At 26.0% G+C, this 22,471-nt stretch overlaps 2 protein-coding genes and 3 long non-coding RNA genes across 8 annotated transcripts; 1 reads left to right on the forward strand and 4 right to left on the reverse strand.

The window, feature by feature from the left end:
- Positions 1-507: 507 nt before the first annotated feature.
- LOC136077607 (uncharacterized) lies at positions 508-3,060 on the reverse strand. Its single transcript, XR_010637114.1, has 3 exons — positions 2,385-3,060; positions 2,094-2,190; positions 508-704 (listed from the first exon to the last, which is right to left on the reverse strand). It is a non-coding gene; the product is annotated as an uncharacterized LOC136077607 (long non-coding RNA).
- Positions 3,061-8,669: 5,609 nt separating this feature from the next.
- LOC136077608 (uncharacterized) lies at positions 8,670-11,263 on the forward strand. 2 transcript variants are annotated; one of them, XR_010637115.1, is made up of 3 exons: positions 8,670-9,237; positions 9,576-9,672; positions 11,071-11,263. It is a non-coding gene; the product is annotated as an uncharacterized LOC136077608 (long non-coding RNA). The 2 variants fall into 2 exon arrangements; XR_010637116.1 differs by lacking the exon at positions 8,670-9,237 and adding an exon at positions 9,248-9,379.
- A 1,475-nt stretch (positions 11,264-12,738) lies between these two features.
- LOC136077849 (zinc finger BED domain-containing protein 4-like) lies at positions 12,739-14,280 on the reverse strand. Its single transcript, XM_065792001.1, has one exon. The coding sequence runs from the start codon at positions 14,278-14,280 to the stop codon at positions 12,739-12,741; it is 1,542 nt and encodes a 513-aa protein (XP_065648073.1).
- Positions 14,281-16,123: 1,843 nt separating this feature from the next.
- LOC136077853 (uncharacterized) lies at positions 16,124-18,356 on the reverse strand. 3 transcript variants are annotated; one of them, XR_010637317.1, is made up of 5 exons: positions 18,014-18,356; positions 17,816-17,925; positions 17,272-17,366; positions 16,688-17,147; positions 16,124-16,612 (listed from the first exon to the last, which is right to left on the reverse strand). It is a non-coding gene; the product is annotated as an uncharacterized LOC136077853 (long non-coding RNA). The 3 variants fall into 3 exon arrangements; XR_010637316.1 differs by having other exon boundaries at positions 16,688-16,861; positions 16,982-17,366; XR_010637315.1 differs by having other exon boundaries at positions 16,688-17,366.
- A 1,884-nt stretch (positions 18,357-20,240) lies between these two features.
- On the reverse strand, positions 20,241-22,436 carry LOC136077854 (zinc finger MYM-type protein 1-like). Its single transcript, XM_065792005.1, has 2 exons — positions 20,695-22,436; positions 20,241-20,622 (listed from the first exon to the last, which is right to left on the reverse strand). Exons 1-2 carry the CDS (start codon positions 22,404-22,406, stop codon positions 20,487-20,489), a joined length of 1,848 nt encoding a protein of 615 aa, XP_065648077.1. The 5' UTR covers positions 22,407-22,436; the 3' UTR covers positions 20,241-20,486.
- Between the last annotated feature and the right edge of the window lie 35 nt (positions 22,437-22,471).

Consider the following 22,471-nt stretch of genomic DNA (forward strand, 5'->3'; position numbering starts at 1 on the left):
GCGCATTAGAAACTCGTTTAAATACGTATCGATGTGGTATGTATGTTAGCCATTTTATCGTGTCGAACACGCATTAGAAATACGCATTAGATGCGTATAAAGACAGGTATACAATACAACGCCTACTGAGTATCAAACTCGCATTTGAAACTCTTGTAAACACGTATAAAACACGATAACCAGAGAATACTCAATACGATATTTTCCTGGTATTACATGCGCATTTAAAACTTTCCAGAATACGCATTATTTACGAATATTTGTTAGCCATTTTATCGTGTCAAAAGCGCATTAAAAATAGACACCAGATGCGTATAAAGCCAGGTATACAATACGACGCCTACTGAGTATCAAACTCGTATTTAAACACGTATAAAACACGATAACCAGAGAATATTCAATACAATTTTATTAACTAATATGAATTCATAACATAATGATAATGACTAGCAGTAAGCAACCCGTAATACGGGTTATGAGTTATTAAATCATTAATAACAATAAAAACACATTAATAACTTGATATATTATCTAAAAAATTAAATACAAATTTATCTGTAAATATTTTAACTTTGACTCCCTATCAGCAACATCATTGCTTATAGTCAAAGACGAAGACCGCAATTAACATCAGTTGAGTTCTTTTTAAAATCTGTCACAACACAGGTACCAGAAACGGAAAGTCAAGTAAGGCCTGCAAATACCTAAAAAATGAAATTAAAAAAAAAAATTTAATTACAAAAGTACTATTTGCATTTTATTGTTAGTAGAATTAGGATAATAATAACAGAAAATATATACTTTGTTTCTACAGAATAATTAAAAAAGATTATAAAAAGGCTAGACAACACAATGTAGTAACACTGGCAAATAACACCACAACTTAATAAAATATTTTATTAACTTAAATACTTGGACTGAAAAGATTTTATTTATTACAATATTTGAACAATCGAGGGACTATTATAGTTAAACAATTTAAACAATTATACCATAAAATAGCAAGCAAATCGTAAAATATTTCTTAGAAATGATCTATTTTTTTCATTTGACTACTATTTTGCCTATAAGCATTTACATTATAACTTCGTTGAGCCAAATACTATCTATTTCAATTTAACTATTATCATTAAACATATTACCAGTAATCTTATGTTGCTGCAACTGAATAAATGAACGTAAAAGAATCTTACAAATTGTGATCTTTTCTAATCAGAGACTTTATTTAAACTTAAGATTTATTGAAATCCATATCTTTTTATATGTTTACATACATTAGTCGTTTATCAAAAACATTAAACAACATTTATTTACATCAATTATTTTTAATTAAAAAAGAATCTAAACTACAATGCACAAAATTATTTTTACCTTAATGCATAAAAATAATAAATGCACAATCTTGTATAAAAAAATGAAGCAATGTCAATCAGTATATTTTACTCTAAATTAATTATTTAAATGACGAATGGGGCAAGATGACGACCTACAGTTATCTCTTAAGCAAAACTAAATATAACAGTTGATTTTAGCTGAAAGGGAAGTAGATTAATTTTACTAGATTTATCAATGGTTTCTTTTTAAATATTATTTTTGTGACGAAAGCTAAGTATTAAAAAAGTTTTTCCGGCATTAAGAAAAAAACTTTTTATCCTCGTTTGACTTGATTTATTACATTGCTACATCACCAGCTAAAGGTAAGTTTTAATTTTTGGGACAGACTAAGATACAGGCGTTTTTTGAAACAGTCGTCATCTTGCTCCATGTTCCCCTATATATCTATTCACATACCTTTAAAAAGTGGTATTACACTTTACACAATGAAATATGGAAATACATCATTTTTTTCAACTACTTTCAAAAGGAATTTATTTATTTTTTCTAGTCTGTTATTTTTTCTAAGAAAGAATATTTATAAAGATACAGAGAAATATAAAATATACTGAAATATAGGCAGATTTATGTTTATAAACTTTTGTGTCAACAAATTACAGTCAGTTTTCCATGTTAAATACATAAAATATATATCTAATATAACATATATCAAATATCAAATAAATCCAATATAAAATAAAACAAAATAGTAAACTTACTCAAATCAGTATCAGTTATACCGTGTAAAGTAACTAAAAAACACTTTAATTCTTTTCAATTGCTCTAAAAAATAACTTTCAGCTCTTTCCAATTGCACTAAAAAGAAAAAAAAACTTACTTAGATAAGTTGCCAAGTTCTTAAGAATCTGAAAACAAATAAGTAAAAAAACAAAGAACAAACAAACATTTATTTGTTAAAACTACTATATTAAACAAATTAAATTTAAAATTGTAACGCCAATTCTCCTTAAAGGTTAAAAAAAATTTTCAGCTCAAATTTGCTTGCATACCTTGCTTGTAAAACCATGTGAATAAGAAACACATTTAGAAAAGCCAAGAAACTACTTAAAGATGACATATGCAACATTGAAGTTTAAAAGTTCACTGGACTAATTATTAGCAGATGTTTTTAAAAAATTCATAAAAATGTACATATATTCGTTCTTTTATATTGCATAAATCCATCATATGATAAATCTGAAATGAAAAAATGTAATGGATAAGTAAATACAAAGAAAAACATCATATATGAATCACAAATCAATATATCAGATAGAGATAAGATGTCATGATAAGAGAGTAGTAGTTGTTAAATATTGTTATTTCATGTTAGTTTTTAGAAAACAATTCATGTTGGTACGTCATGGTTCTAAAAATTCAAATTAAGATATAAACAAAATGTATATATGGCAAAATGATTTTTCTTGAGTGGCTTTTACTGAACGATTAAAAGCAGTGAGTTTCAATAATAAAACCACTTATAATTTTTAACAATAGACACCAACATAAAGGTAAGCCAAATGTAACAACATTAGTAACATAAATAACAACTTTATGCAAAATCTTGCTCAACACGTTTGCCAAGTCACACACTTTGAAAACATGGTCCATAAATATTATAAGAAGTGTTTATATATGTTATATAAATTTAAATAAATATATTGTGTTTTATAGTTAGTATATATGTTTATATTATGTTGTTTCTATGTCATGGAAACAACATACTATAAACATATATACTAACTACAAAACACGATATATTTATTTAAATTTATATAACATATATAAACACTTCTTATAATATTTATATACACAATAGATACATTTTATACTATTTTAAAAATGCATTTATAAAACAATTATATAACACATATTGCCACATACATATATTTATCAAAAACATTTTAATTTTGAACATAATATAAACATATATGCAAACTATTAACATATATAACTTAAATTGCGTGAACAAAAAATTTAAAAATAACATGAAAAAATCTAAAAAGATTCATATATATACATATATATATATATATATATATATATATATATATATATATATATATATATATATATATATATATATATATATATATATGTATATATATATATATATATATATATATATATATATATATATATTCATATATAAAGACATATATCTCGTAATAAAATATCAAATTATAATCATATTTAATTTAAATCAAATACTTATTGAATAAAGAACAAAAAACAGATAAAAGAACTGCAATCCTAATAACAAAATTTAACGCTTAGCAACAATTAAAATGTCAGTGCTGGCTCAAAATATTAATTTATTTTTCTAAATTTTCTAAAACAGAACAAAAAAAAGGTAATAGCATAACAGAAATGTCAATAAAATAGTAATCAACGGAATAAAATAAGCAAGGTATGAAATGATAGGATTTAACGTATATTTGAATTTTATTAATTTAGGACTTCATAAAACTAAATTAATAAATATAAAAGTAGTAATAAATATTTTTATGATAAAGTTTTAGTAACTCTTTTAGTGCAAAAAAGTACTGTAACTGTACTGGAGATAATTATCTCCAGTACAGTTACAGTACTTTTTTGCACTAAAAGATTTCTTGAGAAATTTAGTAAATTAATTTACTAAATTTCTCAAGAAATCTTTTTAATTTAAATTTTATTTTCGCTATATCAGTTTAAGCATGCGCTTTAAAAGCAAAGAATCTCGTTTTTCCCTTATTTGTTAATATTTGATCAAAATCGGGTTCAGTATCATTCCGATTTTGATCAAATATTATAAATACGTATTTTTGATAAATAAGTGGTATTGAACTCGAATTCGAAACTTAAAACTAAATGCGTATTTTTCTGGTATCAATGGCGGTATGTTATACGTGATCAATACTCCGAGTATTTACAATACTAGATATGCCGACTGGGTTTGTCGTCGATTAATCAATAACAAGTTTAAATTAAGAAAAAATTGTAAAAACTGCAAATATTTATCTCAAATCTTTTTATATATAGTTTTACAGTTTTCAGTTATTTATTTGTAACTTTAATAGATATTGACAAATACGGCAATAAACATCAATATGCATAGCAAATAAAAGGATAAAACAGTTTTAAAAAGCAGTTTTAAAACAAAATTTTGAAAACAAATGATCATATTAACCACATATACCTAAACAACAACAAAACATTACATAACTATTAGTCAAAAAATAAAAGTACACCAAAACAAAATTTTCACAAGGGTGTATAGAAAATCGTTTAAAGAATAAAAAAAAAAGATGTGAACCCATTACTGTTTATATTAAAGTTATGGATAATTAAAGAAACAAATGAACTAGGGCTAATTACTTCTCCAGATAAAAGCACTAAGTTTTTATCTATTATATTACATCCAACAAAAACCCTAATGTGCCCCTCGTATTTTTCATTTTATTTTTCATCGATGAGTATGGAAGTTTAACCGATAATATTTCTTTGTATGGGTTTTCTCAAGTTAGTTGAAAGAAAGAACTATTTTTATTAATAAGTTCTTATTTATAAAAGAAATTTTATTTTAAATTGATGATGAGGATTTTTTAACCATGGTTTGAAAATAATCAACACCAGTTATACTTGTATTTAAACAGATTTTGTTGGCATTTATCCAGTTGCAGAGCTTTTTTTAGATCCTAGTTGACATTTTTAATAATTTTATTGATTATATATAACCCTAACCCTGACCAACCCTAACTGCTGTTATTTCATGTGTCTATTTGTCCATCTCAATTTGGTGGTTAGCTTCTTTGTGACTATAGAAAAACTATAGAAAAGTATATCATTCCTGCCATTTTATGAAATACATCAAATTGTTTTAACTGGAAAAAACATTTTTGTCATTTAGGTTTAGGCAAAAGTTACCAAATTTTTTAGGTATAACTGTGACCTGACTTCCGGTATGAACTTGCAAGCCTTCACAGGAAGCGCGTGCGGCTGCACACCTTTTTCAGCCCTGCCTAAAGTAACTTTTTTTTGACAACTTGAATTTATTTTTATATAGTGAACGTTTTAATAATTTGCGGCAAAATAAAACTGTAAGAAACTAAAGAGAATAAAACCACAATACTCGAAGAACCAAAGATTATACGAAATAGAAAACCTAAACAAAATAAGCTAAAAAAATGGAATATTAAAAAAAGAAAATTATTGTAAAAAAAAATAATATACCTAAATATTTTGCTGGTTTTGTTTTCATATTTTTAGGGCATTTGTTATTTTCCACTAGCAAAATTGATAGTTACAAGTCAAGGAAAAAAGTATAGAAGAATATAACGAAAATAAAAATATTTTTTGTTATACAATTTTCTTGCAACTTTTTTCAGTCAGTATATTAAAAAAATACTTTATAAGTTGCGCTAGAAACATTGATAATTTTTAAATTTTATTTTTACAAATGGTTTTACTAAACTTTACTGACTTTATCAATGCACAGGAAAGCCAGTAAACTAATTGCTATTTATATGTATAAAAACAACTTTTTTTAAAAACAAGTTTTTTATGTAAAAAAAATAAGAAGTCATTAATACTAATAGTTTAATATAAAATATTTGGTTGTTTTTAATACCCCGATTGAAATAGTCTGCACTTTAGTAGGATTACCCAAGTTGTGCATTTAAACCCAATAGCTTATTTCCTGATGAACGATTATTATTGATGATGCTCCAAAAGCTTGTGGGGTAGTGCATTGTTACCTTATTGAATTTTTTTAACGAAATGTTAAGGAGCTTTTTTAAAACATTTTTTAAAGTTTTTAAATACATTTTTTTAAACAGTGCAATCCTTATGTTCATTATCTCTAGTAATTCATATTAACATTGGAAATTAGGCATTATAAAAGAAACAATTTGAGACATGCATCAAACGCAGTAAATACATTTATTAAAGAAATTATAAAGTTCTTTTCAACTTGTCGTCATTAAAAAACTGTTAATGAAATAACATATTTTACGAACAAATAGCAATTTATTTTCTTATTTTCCTGTTATATACATATAGATAAAAAAACATCAAATCAAGCAAAAACATTTTTTAAAGCGAACACACAAAACGAATAAACGTTATTAAACGAATAAACGTATTTTAAGCGAAAACACACAAAACGAATAAACACCCCAGTCGGCATATCTAGTATTGTAAATAATCGGAGTATTGGTCAAGTATAACATACCGCCGTTGATACCAGAAAAATACGCATTTAGTTATAAGTTTCGAATTCGAGTTCAATACCACTTATTTATCAAAAATATGTATTTATAATATTTGATCAAAATCGGAATTATATTAAACCCTATTTTGATCAAATATTAACAAATAATGGAAAAACAAGATTCTTTGCTTTTAAAGCGCATGCTTAAACTGATATAGCGAAAATAAAATTTAAATTAAAAATGTTTCTTGAGAAATTTAGTAAATTATCCCCAGTACAGTTACAGTACTTTTTTGCACTAAAAGAGTTACTAAAACTTTATCATAAAAATATTTATTACTACTTTTAAATTTATTAATTTAGTTTTATGAAGTCCTAAATTAATATAATTCAAATATACTTTAAATCCTATCATTTCATACCTTGCTTATTTTATTCCGTTGATTACTATTTTATTGACATTTCTGTTATGCTATTACCTTTTTTTGTTCTGTTTTAGAAAATTTAGAAAAATAAGTTAAAATTTTGAGCCAGCACTGACATTTTAATTGTTGCTAAGCGTTAAATTTTGTTATTAGGATTGCAGTTCTTTTATCTGTTTTTTGTTCTTTATTCAATAAGTATTTGATTTAAATTAAATATGATTATAATTTGATATTTTATTACGAGATATATGTCTTTATGTATGAATATATATATATATATATATATATATATATATATATATTTATATATATATATATATATATATATATATATATATATATATATATATATATATATATATATATATATATATATATATATATATATATATATATATATATATATATATATATATATATATATATATATATATATATATATGAATCTTTTTAGATTTTTTCATGTTATTTTTAAATTTTTTGTTCACGCAATTCAAGTTATATATGTTTATAGTTTGCATATATGTTTATATTATGTTCAAAATTAAAATGTTTTTGATAAATATATGTATGTGGTAATATGTGTTATATAATTGTTTTATAAATGCATTTTTAAAATAGTATAAAATGTGTATAAATATTATAAGAAGTGTTTATATATAAACACTTCTTATAATATTTATATACACGATAGATACATTTTATACTATTTTAAAAATGCATTTATAAAACAATTATATAACACATATTACCACATACATATATTTATCAAAAACATTTTAATTTTGAACATAATATAAACATATATGCAAACTATAAACATATAAATTTATATAACATATATGTTATATAAATTTAAATAAATATATTGTGTTTTGTAGTTAGTATATATGTTTATATTATATGTCTTTATGTATGAATATATATATATATATATATATATATATATATATATATATATATATATATATATATATATATATATATATATATATATATATATATATATATGTATATTTATATATATATATATATATATATATATATATATATGTATGTATATATATATATATATATATATATATATATATATATATATATATATATATATATATATATATATATATATATATATATATGTATGTATGTATATATATATATATATATATATATATATATATATATATATATATATATATATATATATATATATATATGAATCTTTTTCGATTTTTTCATGTTATTTTTAAATTTTTTGTTCACGCAATTCAAGTTATATATGTTTATAGTTTGCATATATGTTTATATTATGTTCAAAATTAAAATGTTTTTGATAAATATATGTATGTGGTAATATGTGTTATATAATTGTTTTATAAATGCATTTTTAAAATAGTATAAAATGTGTATAAATATTACAAGAAGTGTTTATATATAAACACTTCTTATAATATTTATATACACGATAGATACATTTTATACTATTTTAAAAATGCATTTATAAAACAATTATATAACACATATTACCACATACATATATTTATCAAAAACATTTTAATTTTGAACATAATATAAACATATATGCAAACTATAAACATATAAATTTATATAACATATATGTTATATAAATTTAAATAAATATATTGTGTTTTGTAGTTAGTATATATGTTTATATTATGTTGTTTCCATGACATCGAAACAACATAATATAAACATATATACTAACTATAAAACACAATATATTTATTTAAATTTATATAACATATATAAACACTTCATATAATATTTATGGACCATGTTTTCAAAGTGTGTGACTTGGCAAACGTGTTGAGCAAAATTTTGCATAAAGTTGTTATTTATGTTACTAATGTTGTTACATTTGGCTTACCTTTATGTTGGTGTCTATTGTTAAAAATTATAAGTGGTTTTATTATTGAAACTCACTGCTTTTAATCGTTCAGTAAAAGCCACTCAAGAAAAATCATTTTGCCATATATACATTTTGTTTATATCTTAATTTGAATGTTAAGAACCATGACGTACCAACATGAATTGTTTTCTAAAAGCTAACATGAAATAACAATATTTAACAACTACTACTCTCTTATCATGACATCTTATCTCTATCTGATATATTGATTTGTGATTCATATATGATGTTTTTCTTTGTATTTACTTATCCATTACATTTTTTCATTTCAGATTTATCATATAATGGATTTATGCAATATAAAAGAACGAATATATGTAAGTTTTTATGAATTTTTTAAAAACATCTGCTAATTATTAGTCCAGTGAACGTTCAAACTTCAATGTTGCATATGTCATCTTTAAGTAGTTTCTTGGCTTTTCTAAATGTGTTTCTTATTCACATGGTTTTACAAGCAAGGTATGCAAGCAAATTTGAGCTGAAAATTTTTTTTAGCCTGTAAGGAGAATTGGCGTTACACTTTTAAATTTAATTTGTTTAAATATAGTAGTTTTAACAAATAAATGTTTGCTTGTTCTTTGTTTTTTTACTTATTTGTTTTCAGATTCTCAAGAACTTGGCAACTTATCTAAGTAAGTTTTTTTTTTCTTTTTAGTGCAATTGGAAAGAGCAGAAAGTTATTTTTTAGAGCAATTGAAAAGAATTAAAGTGTTTTTTAGTTACTTCACACGGTATAACTGATACTGATTTGAGTAAGTTTACTATTTTGTTTTATTTTATATTTGATTTATTTGATATTTGATATATGTTATATTAGATATATATTTTATGTATTTAACATGGAAAACTGACTGTAATTTGTTGACACAAAAGTTCATAAACATAAATCTGCCTATATTTCAGTATATTTTATATTTCTCTGTATCTTTATAAATATTCTTTCTTAGAAAAAATAACAGACTAGAAAAAATAAATAAATTCCTTTTAAAAGTAGTTGAAAAAAATGATGTATTTCCATATTTCATTGTGTAAAAAGTGTAATACCACTTTTTAAAGGTATGTGAATAGATATATAGGGGAACTTGGGGCAAGATGACGACTGTTTCAAAAAACGCCTGTATCTTAGTCTGTCCCAAAAATTAAAACTTACCTTTAGCTGGTGATGTAGCAATGTAATAAATCAAGTCAAACGAGGATAAAAAGTTTTTTTCTCAATGTCGGAAAAACTTTTTTAATACTTAGCTTTCGTCACAAAAATAAGATTTAAAAAGAAACCATTGATAAATCTAGTAAAATTAATCTACTTCCCTTTCAGCTAAAATCAACTGTTATATTTAGTTTTGCTTAAGAGATAACTGTAGGTCGTCATCTTGCCCCATTCGTCATTTAAATAATTAATTTAGAGTAAAATATACTGATTGACAGTGCTTCATTTTTTTATACAAGATTGTGCATTTATTATTTTTATGCATTAAGGTAAAATTAATTTTGTGCATTGTAGTCTAGATTCTTTTTTAATTAAAAATAATTGATGTAAATAAATGTTGTTTGATATTTTTGATAAACGACTAATGTTTGTAAACATATAAAAAGATATGGATTTCAATAAATCTTAAGTTTAAATAAAGTCTTTGGTTAGAAAAGATCACAATTTGTAAGATTCTTTTACGTTCATTTATTCAGTTGCAGCAATATAAGATTACTGGTAATATGTTTAATGATAATAGTTAAATTGAAATAGATAGTATTAGGCTCAACGAAGTTATAATGTAAATGCTTATAGGCAACTTGAAAATAGTAGTCAAATGAAAAAAATAGATCATTTCTAAGAAATATTTTACGATTTGCTTGCTATTTTATGGTATAATTGTTTAAATTGTTTAACTATAATTGTCCCTCAATTGTTCAAATATTGTAATAAATAAAATCTTTTTATTCCAAGTATTTAAGTTAATAAAATATTTTATTAAGTTGTGGTGTTATTTCCCAGTGTTACTACATTGTGTTGTCTAGCCTTTTTATAATTTTTTTTAATTATTCTGTAGACACAGAGTATATATTTTCTGTTATTATTATCCTAATTCTACTAACAATAAAATGCAAATAGTACTTTTGTAATTAAAATTTTTTTTTTCAATTTCATTTTTTAGGTATTTGCAGGCTTTACTTGACTTTCCGTTTCTGGTACCATTGTTGTGACAGATTTTAAAAAGAACTCAACTGATGTTAATTGCGGTCTTCGTCTTTGACTATAAGCAATGATGTTGCTGATAGGGAGTCAAAGTTAAAATATTTACAGATATATTTGTATTTAATTTTTTAGATAATATATCAAGTTATTAATGTGTTTTTATTGTTATTAATGATTTAATAACTCATAACCCGTATTACGGGTTGCTTTCTGCTAGTCATTATCATTATGTTATGAATTCATATTAGTTAATAAAATTGTATTGAATATTCCCTGGTTATCGCGTTTTATACGTATTTAAATGCGAGTTTGATACTCAGTAGGCGTCGTATTGTATACCTGTCTCTATACGCATCTGATAGCTATTTTTAATGCGCGTTTGACACGATAAAATGGCTAACAAATATTCGTAAATAATGCGTATTCTGGAAAGTTTTAAATGCGCATGTAATACCAGGAAAATATCGTATTGAGTATTCTCTGGTTATCGTGTTTTATACGTGTTTACAAGAGTTTCAAATGCGAGTTTGATACTCAGTAGGCGTCGTATTGTATACCTGTCTTTATACGCATCTAATGCGTATTTCTAATGCGTATGCGACACGATAAAATGGCTAACATACATACCACATCGATACGTATTTAAACGAGTTTCTAATGCGCATTTACAACTAAATTTGCCGACTGGGACACAAAACGAATAAAAAAAAAATTAACAAAATTTCTCATAGTTAAAGCGTACATAGCAAATTTGTTTCTTTACTTTTTTTAATTAAATTTTTTTGTTTATTCAATTAAACAAAACTGAGTATTGCGTTACCACTTTTTTTTTTTAGGATTCTTTTTTATTAGTAGATAAGTTGAGCTTTTTGCCGCATTAACACATGTTACGCTAATTATATAACTATCTAGTTACACAATTAGCATCATTCATATATATATGAATATATATATATATATATATATATATATATATATATATATATATATATATATATATATATATATATATATATATATATATATATATTAGGGCTGTACCGGATTCAATTTTTCCAAATCCGGCCGGAGCCGGATTTGCCGGATTTAAATTGACAAATCCGGCTGGAACCGGAGCCTGGTTTCGAAAGCAAATTACAGGAGCCGAAATCCTGTAAATCAAACAACGTTTGAAATGGTAAACAATGTTGACCATTTTCAATACCAAGTGACAACTTTTTTCTGTTAAACTTTATTTTTTTTTATTAAAAAAGAAGGAAAAATTTTCAAATATTATAAATAAAACAATATAACAGAACAATATAACAGAACAAAATAATTAATAAACGATTTTTTTCTATTTACTAAATTAATCTATATGCATAAGACTAAATAGTATTTAGTCTTTGATCAGTTTCGAATTGTACTTAAGAAATATTAGACGAGCTGCATTATGTGAAAGGAGTGAGCTGCGGTGATCATTGAGGACCTCCCCAGCAACACTGAACAAACGTTCTGATGGTACACTTGTCGGCGGTGCACCCAAATATATGCGAGCTACTGTCGCCAGAGCTGACAATCTCTGCATATTTTTACTCCACCACTGTAGTGGATCAGCGAGTCTATTTATTTCTGGTTCTGCCAGATACTAGCTTAGCTGAGTTTCAATGTTTGTTGGCAATTGTTGTTCAGGTGCTGACGTAGATTGAACAATTTCATTAATACATCGCCAGAGTAATGATGATGATGTTGAAGAATTATCCAGCCAGATTTTTTTTGCTGGAACTTCTTCAATTTTTTTAATTTGCTGCTTAGCATGCTCAGAATGACTTTCATCTTGCATTGATACCCTCTGCACTGTAACTTTATTGAATGCAAGCAGAATCGCTGCCTTTGCAGCTGTCAGTGTTGCCTGTGATGAAAAGAATTTAGTTTTAAATAGTGGATCAACCAACGTCGCCACTGTATAAAGAGGTTTCTCCTCAGTGCCTTTAAAACGCTCATCCAATGACTTAAGTAGTGTTGACTTCATAGTCCTTACACCTGCATCATTGCCTTCATTTTTCAACAGGTTCCGCAGAGCTGTTACAATAGGGATAACCAGTGATATATGTGCTGTTTCATAGCTAACTTCACGAGTAGCCTCTTCAAACGGAGCCAGCATACAAACTACATTCTCCACCACAGACCATTGATATGCAGTTGGGCAATAAGTTCCATCAACTTCTGAACAGTAAACAGTTAATGCACGACGCTGTTCACATAGTCGGCGCAGCATGTAAAACGTTGAATTCCACCTTGTACTCACGTCTTGTATCAGCTGGTGGTCTGGTAAACAAAGTTCAGCCTGCAGCTCCTTGAACCGACCAGTCGCAGACGAAGAATGCCTAAAATGACTAACTAATTTCTTAGCAATACTTATTATATCTGATACTGCCCACTGGTTGAGCAAGCCATCATGTACACATAACTGAATAGTATGTGCAAAGCACCCAAGGCTATCTATGTTGGCATCACAGAAACATTTCGATATGTTTGCCGTATTATCGCGAAGTACGACATGACAGCGTCCAACGTCAATGTTCCATTTGTCAAGCATCTGCTGAAAGGCAGTCATCAGTGCAGGGGCAGTATGATGTCCAATGAATGGCTTACAATCCAACACAAAGCTCATGTTTTCAAAGTGCTCTGTTAGCCAGTGGGCAGTTAAACCCATGAATGATTGCACAGTATTGCCTGATGTCCATGCATCAGTGGTAAATGACAGAAATGGAGAAGTTACTGGATTTAGTACTACCAATTGTTGAGCACACACTTCATCGTTTATTTCAGGAATTAATCGCTCTGAAAAATATTTCCGTGATGGAACAGTGTACCGCCTCTCTAAAACTCTTATCAGTTCAACGAAGCCTGTCTTCTGAACAACCTGAATCGGTTCCATATCAGTTATAATCATTTTAGCAATGGCACGATGAATTCTAATTGATGAGCTGTTGTTGATATCCCATATTTTTATGCGTGCAACTTGTTCTGGAATTGTGTACTGAACCATGGCTTTACTGGTTGCGGCAGTTGCACCAGGCTTAGCATTTCGCAGTGCTACAGTTTCAGCTTTCTTCTGTGAGTCAGCAATTTTTATTTGCATTTCGTTGTATTCTTTAGGATGTTTCGAACGAAGATGTGTTATCATAGACGAAGTTAAAAACTTTTTAGGTTCACCAGCTTTACCACGTGACAAGATACTAGGACACAGCAAGCACTGGCATTTTGAGCTGTCGCTATATAGCGACAGCTCAAAATGCCAGTGCTTGCTGTGTAAATTAAAGGATATCCTTTAATTTGAAGAGTTCCCAAACTGGACAGCTTTTATCATTTTTTCCTTTGCCTGCCATCTAGTTAGAAAAAGTTAAAACAAATCTTATGAATGATTATACAATTTTTGCAAAGTAGTTGAATGTAATATCTAAACATAAATATAGCTAAACGTTAGAAAATTGTTTATATTATATTCTTAATTATATTTGAAATAAACAACTTTAAAAATTTGATATTTTGAATAAGCGTGAATTGATTTGATTAATAAGCAAAAATAAAGTAACAAATTACTTCTAAATATTGTTTATAATAAATAAATTTTATTTAAATTATCAAAGAAAATATTATATTATGTTAATAAGGTAGTTTTATTAATTAAATGCTTTAAATAATTTAATATTTAATTAAGTATGTATTTTTATAAATTTAAATCTTTCAGAAATATTTCAACGACTTATTTTTTCGAATTTCGAATTTTTTTTGCTCTGAAGTTACCAATTTTAACTATCGCAATGAATGGAATCGATAACTTCAAAGGGGAAAAGAAATTGTAAAGAAATGTAAATACAGATACCTTTACAAACATGGAGTACATAAAATATAGAATTACAAAGAACATTGATTTGTATAAATAAAAGCAAAAAAGATGTAATAAATAACTGACCAAAATTCAGAAATCCGGCTAAAATGTGGCCGGATTTCAAAACTTTTTGCCGGAGCCGGATTTAGGCCGGATTTGTACAAATGACCGGATTTCGGCCGGAGCCGGAAGCCGGTACAGCCCTAATATATATATATATATATATATATATATATATATATATATATATATATATATATATATATATATATATATATATTATATTATATATATATATATATATATATATATATATATATATTAATATATATATATATATATATATATATATATATATATATATATATATATATATATATATATATATATATATATATATATACATGTTATAAAAAGTTTTAAATAAATATATATATATATATATATGTATATATATATATATATGTATATATATATATATATATATATATATATATATATATATATATATATATATATATATATATATATATATATATATATATATATATATATATATATATATATATATATATATATATATATATATATATACTGCTAGATACCAGATAAAGTTGACAGTGTTTAAATTGTTTATTAAAGTCGACACTTTTTTTTTTTTTTTAAATTTATTTGTATGATTTGAATAAATTACCCAGACGGCACATCTGGTTTTATTCTCGGAATTAATACCCGTATAAACACGTGTTTGTTACGATCCAGGCGTAAACCAAAAACACGTGCATTTCACGGGAAGTTTAACTGGAGTTTTACACGTGTTTTCTAAGTTTTCCAACAAGAGTTTTTTTATGTTTTAAATACGTGTTTTTGAGGTTTTGAACTCGTGTTTTAAGAGGTTTTAAATTCGTGTTTTTTATAGTTTAAAACGGACTTATGGCATTAAATAAAGTTTCCAAACGGAAACTTTATTTAATGCCTTAAGTTAGTTCAGGCATAAGTTTTCTAAACTTATGCCTGAACTAACAGCTGTTCAGCACGGTTTAATGATAACCCAAAAATACGCAGGTTTTGTTAGACACGTTTATAGCTTTAAACATGTAAACCTTTCTTTATATATACTACATTATATTTACGACAATTTTGTTGTATTATTTTTGTTTTTTAAGGTAAATTATTTTACATTAATACTACGAAGAAAAAATAAACAAAGAAATAAAAAACCAAATCATTAAAAATAAGCTAATAAAAGATGCTTGGCACATGGTTACCATACATAATATTTAATTTCGATTGATCGCCTCTTCCGTCATTATAAAATCTAAAATCGTATAACAATACGCTTTCGCATTTTTACAAACAATTACAGTAGCATCGAATGTTCTTTTTAATTTTTCTTAAAAGTCGGGTCTCGAACTTTACTAATTCCTCAATTGAGGTAACCTGTTCAAGTTTAATTTCATTCAAATCTTTATCTAAAAACTATTGCAGTAGCCCAAATTTCTTTTTCCGTAATGGTGTGATACAATCATTTTACGCTAAAACATGGCATCATCCATGGAAGAGGTTTCGTTTGTCTTATTTTTTGGTCGATCTGTATTGGTAATGGTTTTTGATGATTCGCCTTAATCTATTTAAAAAAAAACGAGTTTTATAATAAATAACAAAATAAATGATTATCTTAGTCTATTGTTTTGTATCGTACCTAAGTAAATGCACTATAAAAAAATGCTGTTTGGAAAAACCAGAGTGATGATTCGATGGAAGAGTAAAATTGCTTTTCTCCTTATTAATCACGCTTGTTTGTGTATGTACATTTAAACGGAATCGACCCTTCATTCTTCTTTTCAAATTGTTTTTTAGAGCCACCTACTTCAACCTAAATAAGAGACGCCCTTAAAGAATTTATGAAACCCATTGAGAAACATAATTCATCAAATATACTATTGTACTTTATAAATATTATACACTTTTAAATTAAATGCAAATAATTTATTACTTAGGAAAGACCCAGAAGCCCGAGTATTCACAAGTATTTTCATTAGCATTTATACCAGGATGTAAATCCTCTCTTAATTGATTTTTGCTTATAAATATAGAAACCTTTAAAGGTTGATTCGAAACCATCTCATTTAGGTTTTGTTACTTGTTAAAGTGCAAATATCCTGTTTTAAGATAAATTAGACTAATATACACTCAAATATAGGTAATAAATATAAACATAAGTTATACATAATATTTAAAAAAATCAAATGCATACATGCCCCCTGTTCATTAATAGTCACCTACCTTAATCAGCATTAATATTATTATCTTCATTAAGTTTCTGAAGTCTTCTATAGATATATTGTCTTCATCTAGATTATGTGATAAAAGTAAAACTCCTAAAAGATAAAATTTGCAAAAACAAAATTTACCAGAAATATTAGTGTCATTTTAAATTTTTTGAAGTTAAAGATAAATAACTAGAGTTTCAATACAAGTATTTTCATTAACAGTTGTACCACCATTAATATTTTTTCTCATTCTCTTTTTCGTTAAACATGTGAAAAACTTAGTAGTTGACTTTTAGTAGAATTAGTAAGATTATTTTAGTAAACTATAAGTAAGTAGAAGACTTATAGTAGAGTCTTTTCAATTTATGCTTTGTTGCTTATTAAAATCCACATATTCTGGTTTAAAAATGTTATATATATATATACATATATATATATATATATATATATATATAATATATATATATATATATATATATATATATATATATATATATATATATATATATATATATATATATACACACACAAACAAAACAAAAAAAGTTCACCCTTACCTTAATCAGCAAAAAAATATCATTTCTGCAATCAGATAGACTATACAAGAACTTTTCTAGCTGGCTTCTGCTCATGCCATGTTTTTTATACTGCTGACTCATTTTTGTATCTTCTCAAACAATTAAAAATTAATTTAATATTTACATAATAATTTTCAAATATAAACAATTGGTTTACAGATAAGTAAAGTTACTTACGAACAGTATTTTGCAACAAAGTATTACAAGATTTTGCTGTCAATATTGGTAGAGAAAGTTTATTGAAGCATAGGTAGTATATTGGTGCAGCCTCAAAGCTCGAAGACAAATTTAAACATACAGGTAATAAATTTCCAGCTAAAACTGATCGATATTTTTTCATATATTCTTTCCACTATGCTGAACTTGTTCTTTTCATTTTTGTTAAATAATTATCATTAATAGGATATCCTATAGCATTTAGTACACACACCTTTATATAGGAACAACACTAGTATTTTTCAAACATATATAAATAATAACAATACTAATAGTAAAAACAATAATACTATTAACACAAAAAATGTATTATATATATATATATATATATATATATATATATACATATATGTATATATATATATGTATATATATATATATATGTATATATATATATATATATATATATATATTATATATATATATATATATACATATATATATATACATATATATATATATATATATATATATATATATATTCATCGCAGAAATAAACACACATATACAGATACAAATACACACAAATATAGATACGCCAAAATAAACACACATATGTGTGTATATGTGTACATATTACGTATACATAACATATACATTTATTTATAAGTGTATGTATGTATGTATGTATGTATATAAGTATATATAAGTATACATATATATATATATATATATATATATACATATATATTTATACATACATACATAATATATAGACTTTTACATACATACATATATACATATGAATACATAAATAAACACATACATATTTTATATATGTATTATACATACATATATAAAATATACATTGTATAAATTATATAGATACACAAGTGTGTGTATATAGATACACGTGTGTATATATATGTGTATATATATATACACATATATATACACACGTGTATATTTATATGTGTGTGTGTTTGTGTGTGTGTGTATATATATATATATATATATATATATATATATATATATATATATATATATATGTGCATATATATATTTATATGTATATATATATATATATATATATATATATATATGTGAATATATATATTTATATGTATATCTATATATATATATATATATATATATATATATATATATCTATATGTGGATATCTATATATATATATATCTATATATATATATATATATATATATATATTTATATGCACATATATATATATATATATATATATATACATGCTAATACTTAACAAAAACTGAATTTATTTAACACATAAATTTTCTCGACAAATGTTTTCCTGAATGTTCTTGTTACACACTCTAAAACCTTCCGAATAATAAAAATGCAATAAATTTGAATAATCGCGTGCTTTCAGTAATGGTTTCACATTCGTTGCGAAAACTTTTGATAATTTAATACTCCATTTTTGTAACTGAAAAACCATCACTAAAAACTTAAAATCCAAACTGGTTTTTTGGTAAAATATAGTAGTAAATTTCACGGAATCGAAACCTTATTCTTGACACGTGTTATTCTTAGTGTTTTCGGGAGTTTTAAACACGCAACAGAAACCACGCGTAACTTTTAAACGAGTTGTGCCGTCTGGGTATATCATACAATAGATTTTTAAAAGTCTATGTTATAAAACCAATCAAGCGTAACTTGTTTATTTTAACTTTGAATGAAAACCGTCGACTTTAATTTTAAAGCTTTAAAGCTCTAAACTTTAAATCTTTAAAAACCTAAGTTAAGTCGACTCCCGCATAAATTATATCAACGTTAAGTATAGAAAAGTATTTATGTTATTAAACGTTTATATAAATAAATTAATAGATAACATTAAAATCTTTTAAGATAAAATAAGTAAATATTGTTTTGTTTAAGAAAAAAAAACTAAAAAAACTAAGAAAAAAAAACTAAAAAAAAAAAATACACATTACAAATTGCTAAAAATGCATTAAAGTATGTGTCATCTTAAGCGTTATATTTTCTAACTTGATAAATATATGCTTTTAAACTTTAATTCTTTAGTTTCTGAGAAATAATTATTAGTTTAATATAAGCTATCCTATTTTATAAACATATTAACAATATTTATTAAACGATGCCGTTCTACAGTATATTTTGTAAAGAAATGTATTAAAAAAAAACATTAAAAATTTAAGTCGACTCAATTTTGTCGCCTTTAAATATTTGTCGACTTAATCAGCTTTTTGATACTTAAACCAGTGCCGTGGCGTGGTACATTTGGGCCCCCCCCCCAAATCATTTTTTTGGGCCCTATTTTTGTGGCATCACATTACAGGATATATATGCGTCACATTTTTTCTAAAGGCTAAAAACATCAAAAATAAGACATATAAGTATAGACAAACGTATATGTACGGATAATTATCAGAATAATGTTTGTTATATTATATTGGTAATACTTCAAAACCTGTAATAAATCACATATTCACAATTGTCACAGAAATGACTTGTGGCGAACTTTCATACTTGCAAATTTGTTGATTATCTCCTCATAATTTAATTTTCTTGCCACATCGTTCTCAATTGACAGCATCGCCAGAGAAGACAAGCGGTCATCAACCATTGTTGACCTATAAAAAGTGAAAAGAAATGCATAGAGCTACATCTATTATGTATAAAGTAGCAAGATTAAATATACTGACCTATGAAAAGTCTTAATCAATTTTAGCTTGCTGAAGCTACGTTCAGCACTTGCGACAGTTACTGGTGAGGTAAGGATTATGCGTAACACAATGGCAAGATTTGGATAAGTTCCTTGCAGCTCTTCTTTATAAATGTAATTAAGAAAATCATGTGCAGATTTCATGTGAGTACTTTCTTTCTCCTGTACCACTATGACAAATCGTTTTAATTCCATTTCCAGATCATCCGAATCTATATCGCCAAGCTTTGCTTGCAAATTTTTGCAATATAAAGACAAAGAATTTTCTTTACAGATTTGAATAAGATTCTCAGAACGGTATAGGAAGTCATAGAGCTCTGTGATACTACTGACTTGTTCAAAACGCTCCTTTACTGATCCCATTGACATGTCAAGGAGTGGTAAAAAGAAATCAACTTTAAACTTCTGTTCTAATTGGATGGTGTGAGCTTCATCGGCACACTCGTATGAATGAATCATCTTTTTTTGTCGGGAACGCACTTCTGGAAAAATTTTTGCAATGTCCAACACTTCTGCGATTTCTGATGCTTTCATGTGTGCGTCTGAAAATCCAGTTTCACGATATTGCTGAAGAAATGTATATGTGGCCTTTATTTCACTATCCAAGACATCAAGGGAAGTTGTAGAGGACTGCAGAAGCTTACTTGATTTGTTAATTTGGTATAAAATGTCATACCAAATAACGATTGACAATATGAATGGCCATGTCATCATATATTCCATCAGCGAACATACTTCTGTAGCTGTTGCGCCATCTCTCTTCTCTAGAGCATACACTTCCAATTTTTCTAATGCCTCTAATATCTCTTTCAGGTGATAGCGAAGAGGTTTCACACAGTTTATTCTACTTTCCCATCTGGTATCGGATTGAGGCTTGACAGAAATGGGTATACATGACTTTAAAATATGCCATCGAGCAGGAGATGATGAAAAGAGTGTATACAATCTTGAAAGAACTCCGAAAAAAGTAATTGCACTGTTGGATGACTTTGCACCGTCAACAATGACTAGATTAAGTGAATGGTTTGCACACGGAACATATAGAGCTTTGGGATTCATTTGAAGAAGCCTAGCTTGAACACCCTTTGCCTTTCCTTTCATGTTAGCACCGTTATCATAGGATTGGCCTCGACAGTCAAGAATATTTAATTCCCACTTTTTTGTCTGATCTAGAAAGGCATCCAAAAGCCCTTTTCCAGTGGTATCATCTACCTTGAGATATCCAAAGAAATTTTCAGAAATGTTGATACCTGTCCCAGGAATGCAAACTACTGATCGTAGGATTATGCTCATTTGTTCTTTATGTGAAACGTCTGGCGTACAATCCAAAATAATGGAAAAATATTTCGCTTTCTTTACTTTGGAAAGGTTTTCGGCTTCAATCTCCTTGGCTAACAATTCAATCAACTCATTCTGGGTATCATTGCTCAAATAATGTTCATTAGTTTCTTTCTTCTGAATCCGACGTAAAAGTTCATCGAGCACACTATCATACTTCGCCATCAATTCAAACAACCCAAGAAAGTTTCCATTGTTCTTGGAACCAATGACCTCTTGTGAACCACGGAATCCAAGATTCCTCGCAGAAAGAAATAGAGTGATGTCTAGTAATCGTTCCAATACTGCTCTCCAAAATTTTCGCTCTTTTTGAAGCAACTTGTATTGATGCTCATCAATGGTTGTTTGATTCATTATGCCTGCAATGTTGAATTTGGTAAAATATATAAATATTTATTATATTTAATGACAAAATTTTT

The sequence above is a fragment of the Hydra vulgaris genome, chromosome 03 (assembly GCF_038396675.1).
Source record: "Hydra vulgaris chromosome 03, alternate assembly HydraT2T_AEP".
Lineage (NCBI taxonomy): Eukaryota > Metazoa > Cnidaria > Hydrozoa > Anthoathecata > Hydridae > Hydra > Hydra vulgaris.

Coding starts and splice junctions, on each gene's coding strand:
- LOC136077849 (XM_065792001.1), bottom strand. CDS start 14,280: ATGATAACACATCTTCGTTCGAAACATCCTAAAGAATACAACGAAATG.
- LOC136077854 (XM_065792005.1), bottom strand. CDS start 22,406: ATGAATCAAACAACCATTGATGAGCATCAATACAAGTTGCTTCAAAAA. Junction 20,623..20,694: donor TTGATTAAGACTTTTCATAG/GTCAGTATATTT, acceptor CACTTTTTATAG/GTCAACAATGGTTGATGACC.